The sequence below is a fragment of the Atta cephalotes genome (genome assembly GCF_000143395.1).
Source record: "Atta cephalotes unplaced genomic scaffold scaffold00058, whole genome shotgun sequence".
Taxonomy (NCBI): Eukaryota; Metazoa; Arthropoda; class Insecta; order Hymenoptera; family Formicidae; genus Atta; species Atta cephalotes.
The window spans coordinates 309,166-315,669 of record NW_012130122.1 but is presented as its reverse complement, the minus strand read 5'-3'; the positions used below and the strand labels follow the sequence as shown (position 1 = coordinate 315,669).

General features: G+C 30.0%; 2 protein-coding genes across 2 annotated transcripts in view; both read right to left on the bottom strand.

Moving 5' to 3' along the window:
- The window catches only part of LOC105623454 (dimethylaniline monooxygenase [N-oxide-forming] 2-like), a 3,770-nt gene extending 1,290 nt beyond the window's left edge, over nt 1-2,480 (bottom strand). Inside the window, exons 1-6 of the mRNA XM_012204847.1 lie at nt 2,287-2,480; nt 1,800-1,938; nt 1,204-1,465; nt 828-931; nt 608-695; nt 354-517 (exon numbers count right to left, since the gene is read on the bottom strand). Coding sequence (XP_012060237.1) covers nt 354-517; nt 608-695; nt 828-931; nt 1,204-1,465; nt 1,800-1,938; nt 2,287-2,480 — 951 coding nt within the window. The remainder of the gene's footprint in view (nt 1-353; nt 518-607; nt 696-827; nt 932-1,203; nt 1,466-1,799; nt 1,939-2,286) is intronic.
- A 2,995-nt stretch (nt 2,481-5,475) lies between these two features.
- Nucleotides 5,476-6,504, bottom strand: part of LOC105623453 (RNA exonuclease 4) — a 2,276-nt gene continuing 1,247 nt past the window's right edge. Inside the window, exons 2-3 of the mRNA XM_012204846.1 lie at nt 6,114-6,333; nt 5,476-6,030 (exon numbers count right to left, since the gene is read on the bottom strand). Coding sequence (XP_012060236.1) covers nt 5,476-6,030; nt 6,114-6,333 — 775 coding nt within the window. The remainder of the gene's footprint in view (nt 6,031-6,113; nt 6,334-6,504) is intronic.

The following is a 6,504-nucleotide window of genomic DNA, read 5'->3' as shown; positions in this document are numbered from 1 at the left end:
TCGTCTTATTTTTATTCGTATAGTACTACGTATACTTACGTATAATAGTATAGTACTATACTAGTATACTATATATATATATATATATATATATATATATATATTGAGTCGTCTGGAAAAGTTCGTGCCGCAAAAGATTTAAATTTAATAAATAAATTAAAAATTTTTTTCTTCTGCGTTTCAATTTTCCTTCAAAATCGGCACGAACTTTCCGGACAACCCAATATATATATATATATGGTAAAATATGGGACATTGTTGGTTCAAAGTAAATTAATCAAAGAAGAAATGCATAAGTGACGCAATAATATTTTGAATTTTAGGGAGATGATTAGCAAAATCAAGTTTTATACCTGCAAATCGAACATATTAAAGGCGCAAACGTAGAACGGAAGACCAATCAATGCCAAAGTAGGGTTCTTTATAGACACCAGATGTTTCCAAAGGTGCGTGACCATGTTGGAATCCACTCGGACTCCACAGGACTCGGCGAGAAAGGGGAAGCTGTACTTGTAACCTTTTGAGGTTGAAGAGAATGAGTGTTATTTTAATTGTTAGAATGAGACAATATCCATAATATTTATCATAAGGATGGGAGAAATTCTACCTGTACAATAGAAGATGACATCAATCTGCTCCTTCGTCCCGTCCGCAAAAACCGCCTCGCGTTCCGTCAATTCCACTACATCACCTTTCTGTAGAAGAAACCGTCACGGTCGCTTAAAAAGTAGCTTTGCGATTGTGCCTTATAAGTATATTTGACTTTGAAAAAAGTATCTCTGCGAAAAAAGTATCTCTGTGATTTTACTTTGGATTCGCGCTTTTACCTGCACGACATTCTCGGGAAACACAGTGTCGATGGTCTCAGTCAGGTGATGACTCAAAATCACGCGATTCGCATTCTTGGATATCTCCAACGTCAAATCCATACCTACTCGAAACAGAAAAATGTTACGTTTTAATCATCGCAAGAATAACTTAAGAATAATTCTAAGATTTTTTGTATGTCGTTCCTACTTCTAAAAATAAGTATCCAAAAAACGTTCTTTTATAACGTAAACTTTTATAACGTAGCGAAATTTTAAGAAAACTAGAAGGAAAAGATTAAAGTCATAGAAGGAAAATGTTAATAATCGCTGGCATTGCGAAAAAAAAGTATCTCGTTCAAAAAAATAAATAATTTCGCGTGTACGTTGTATGTACCGGAAGGACCAGCTCCCATGACAACGATTTTCTTGCCGTTGAAGAAGTCGGGAACCCTGTAATCGTGGCTGTGTATCTGCTTGCCCGTAAAGATGTTCTGGCCAGGTACGTTCGGGATTATAGGTTCAAAGTAATGGCCATTGCACACCATGACTGCATCGAATGACTCGATCGCGACCGCGTCATTCTGCAAATCCTTGACCTTGACCGACCACTTCCGGTCCCCCGCGACCGGCTCCACTAGCTCTACATGATGGAGCAGCTGGAATGTATACGTCATAACAAGTCATGCTATTATTATCTCGTCATTATTATTGTATATTTATACATATTATATAAACTACCAATTTATATGATCTATAATATTAGTTAATATAACACGTATTATATATATTATTAGTTATACAATCCGCTATATTAATATTACCTTATAAATTAATAAAATAATATTATATTAATATATTATAATGATGTTACTAATAATAATAGTACTTAATGCATTCAAATTCATGTTTAATGATAATTCAAACGAAATACAGTCATGATATTTGATATAAGCACTTAACGTTGCTATATTCCTTTATCTATGCACTCACCCGAATGTAAGGACGTAGCTTAAAATGATCACAATATGTATTCAAGAAATCCAATATCTGCGTGCGCATCGGATAGCTCACGGGTCCTTCCGGTAACAGAAAATCTGGATAGCCCATTACCTCCTTCGGTAGATTAGCTCTAAAATATGTAAATTAATTCTAGATATCATTTAATTCTTATTAATGATATCGAATCATTTACAATGGATTTAAATGTTTGTAATACATATGCCAGGATGAAATTCATCGAGGGTTCATTTTTATGAAACAATGCAAAAAACTGACATCAAATTCAAGATTAAAATATTAATTGCAATTTAAATTTATACTTATTCTCTAGAGAGTACAAGATTGAGAAACCCTTACAGAAATCTAATTTAATACTGGCAAATTTAATATTTAAATATGAGTAATTGATCATTACATCTTCAAGTTAAATTTTTATGAGGGGAAAATGAAAGTTGGCTGCAAGGAATACGCGCCATACCTGAGACTCTTGTACATGCTAGTGTGAATCAGTAAACCGTATCTATCGAAACCAGTTTGCTCTCGATAAACCCAAGTCCCGCCGATTTGGTCTGTTTTTTCGTAACACACCACCTGATCGCCGTAAGTACCGGAAATACAGTGTCGGAGTGCAGCAAGTCCTGCAGCTCCTGCGCCGATTACGGCGATTTTCATGATTACGCAGTTGGTCGTTGGTCGTTTAAGCTTCGTAGAACACGAGGAATCCTCGTTGGCACTTTCAGCTATATCGGCAAGCTATTTCGTAGTTAATGAAATACAATTATGGCATAATATTCATTTTGTAATACATGGATATCTTAAACCTACCGCACTTTGCTTCTATATTCTATATTTCTTGATCGAAACAGAAGCAAATTTTCTCTGATAAGAATTGAAGGAATAATTGGAGCCTTTCAAAAGTCAAGATAAATTAATCATTTAAAATTAAATGCGGAGAAAATTATATATAATCATATGCCAATTAAAATTGAGAAATTTAAAAAGTAAAATTAATAAGCTTTTTTCTGAGAGACACAATTAATATTCATTGCTGTTTATATTTTTATAGAAAAAAAAATAATTGAACATGTAAACAGGATTATCGTTTTTTATCTATAATTAGATTACAACATAATCATCGTACAACATAAACATCGTTACATCTTTGCAATAACGATAACGAATTACTTTTATAGTATTACTTTTATAACAATAAAATTTAGTTTTTTTTATCTTTATGTATTCTATTATGTATATATCTATTTATGTATATCTATTCAATAGATATTATATTATTTTTTATTAGATAAAAATATAATATTTATTTGATAAAAAATTTACATTTGCAAATTAAAATATAAATTTCTAAAGATAAGTATATTAAAAAATATTAAGCATTATGCAAGATTTATTAAGTTTAATATAAAGAAGAGTTTGCTATATAGATTAACTTAAAATTTTAATATTAATATTTAATATTGATTTATTAGTAAATAATGCAATTTTTTTAATCCAACATATTTTACCTCAACATTATAAAAAGCAATGAAAAAAATAACGAATCATCACTTTCTAAATATGGCAATAATGAGTTATTTCTTAAAAATAGTAACGAGTAATAAACATTATTTTTATAAAATTAATGTTCCCAACCTGAATATATAATATAAGCTAACAGTAATTAAATGTATTCTGACCAAGAATGATAAGAGTTATCGATTTGTTTGAATTTACGAGGAGCCACTATCTTCTACATATTTATTTCAATTGGAATATTAATCGCAATCATAAAATATTGATATCGCAGTATTTGACGAGACATTTTTTATAAATTGCGATTAAACTTATACAGAGTGTCTAGAAATAATTGTATCACTTCTTAGACAGATAAAATTAAACTGAATAGAAAAGTTTTCTGCTGTTTTGCGATTTTCTTAATAATTAATGAAAGATTAATAAAAGATCTGTGAATGAAAGCGTGCATCCGCTTATATAACTTTTTCTGTTCAAATTACAAATCGATGGCGATTATTTATGGTTTCAAGCGAACTGGCTAGATTTGTGAAAGGTATAGATTCAATCAAAAGTCAAACACCTTTCTTCTATGCACTTTTATCACATATTAGAGTTAAAATATTCATATATTTTCTCAATTTAAATTTACCAAAGTCAGAATACTTTTCACTTTTAATGTCGCGTCGATTGAATCTTGAAGATATGAATTAAGTTCTAAAGACAACTAGCTTATGTTAAACATAATATATGTGCAAATAGAAGGCGCATGACGAAATTTGATACAACATATATACATTGTGATGTTTATCATTACGAAATTAAGATAAAGTTTTGATAAAGTATAATCCAGTACAGATAGTAACTCACCAATAGAAAAACACAAAGTGCTTGTACCAAAAGCGAGATCCAGTAGAAGAATGCAAGATACGTATGTCACAGGCGAAGTGAAAATCAAAATGACCAAGTGGTATAAATCATTAAAGAGAGGGAAATACGAGGCTGATACCGATAAGGTCATGTCCAACGTATTTACCAAATAAATGCGAAGACCTTCAATCTTGTTCACATACACATTTCACTATCCCTAAATGCAGCACAATATTCGATGTCAGTTTCAATTTTAAAAAATCGTTTATTCCTCAAAGATCTGCGATGTTTATAAAGAGGAAATATCAAAAAGAGGAAAGAATAACTAATTAAAATATATTAAATATATAATATAAAAAAGATGCTTACTTTACAGTAAAATATATACTTTTTATTATTTAAAATATTTATATTATTACAGTTTATTAAATATATCCTCTTATAATTAAATATAATCATAGACTTATGATTGTACAATCGTTTATCAAGTACAAATGGCAGAGATTGCAATATATTGTTGGAATTTCGCAAGTATATTTGACGTTTCTTTTTGTTAAATATGATGACTTGTTAAGGACTTGAAAGATCTCCTTAGCAACTATAAAGATGACAATTATATAATGTTTCATCTGTAGAATTATACAACGTATACAGTGGAATAAATACACTGTTAAAAATATCATAAAATTTAATGTAACTTTTAAGTTACACAAATTAAATTAATTTCATGACATTACATTAATGTATTTGTACTGAAAATATATTTGTGTATATTGTACATAAAATTTTTACATTTCATAATTTCAAAATTTCATGAAATTTAATATATTTTTCACAAAAATTTTATGTGGATTTACATAAAATTTAATACATAGTCATTACATTTAAGATGAATATAACTTAGTTTTCAGTTAAATCATTCAGTATTTTTCAGTTAAATCATTCAGTATTTTTTCAGTTATCTCATAATCACGAGCTTCTGTTCTTCTCATTACGAAATTTCTAACAAATTAGAATTAGTTTTATGTATACAATTAATATGCATAGTTTTATATATAGAATTAATAAATTTTACATATAAAATTAGTGTATATAGTCAAATAAACCATTTTATAGTAATAATTATAAAAATGACTATGTATATAGTCAAATAAATCATTTTAGTAATAATAACTATAAAAAAATTATTAAGTATGCACATTAATTCATATAAAATTTATATAGTTGTCACCTTTAACTGCTATGCCTTTTTTCTGAATATATCATATTATTTATAAAGATCTGCTTGTCAATGTTTTCTTTCCGATTCCCACTTATTTTTATACAACATGTACAATTGCATCGCTGCCCTCGCGTCTTCCACGGAACTGTGTTCACCTACTTGTATCTCTCTACCTAATAATTCGTACGCGAGCTTTTTTAGACTGGGAGTGTTTCCTTTCGATACTTGACGGAAAGGTTTGTATCTCGAAGTATCACGCCAATATCTTCTAGGATGTGACAGGTACAGTACATTGAGATCGTGCTTTAATGCGTGGCCCACTAAAATACGACCCTTCAATATATCTGCTACTTCCTTCTGCACAATATTGAAGCTTTCTCCATCTTGCAAATGCTCTGGTCGAACGCCACTGATCGCCGTTCGATAATCCACGACCTTTTCTCTTGGTTTAACGTACTTGTCATATATGCAATCACCATATTTATTTACAATTGATACTCGAGCTATTATACTCTCCGTACCATCGCCAATTCCAACCATTTCGCAGTCCATGGCGAGCTGCTTTGTCAAAGTCTTCTCTTTTTTTACAACATCTTCCTTACTGTTTTGCTCCAGTGAATCCTGCACTTGGCACAGATATTTGTCAAGAAATATAACTCACTAATCAATAAAATTTATATTCAAAATACTATAAATATATTTACCATATGAACTGGTGTGGTGTATACTTTTTTAAACTTTGGACATCTGTGATTCTGTGATACAGTTTTTTCTCTAGTGCTTTCTTCTGTCTTCGTCTTACAAAACAAATTTTTGTATATCTCCCAATTGCATCCAGATACCTTACGTTCAGTGCTTGGAACCAACTGTCTTGTCGCTTTGTTCCTCTTTTTCTTGTCTGTGCTGGTTAATACATTATCCATTCTTGAAAAAGAAAGGAATTATTTCTTTAATAATTGAAATTCAAATACAACAGATTTCATAATAATCAATAAAGTAAAATAAGGGCTGTGAGCCACACAAACCTCACAAATCTTATTTTATTTTATTCCATTATTTCTTTCTTGTTATTTTCTTCTTTAATAAACTTTAATA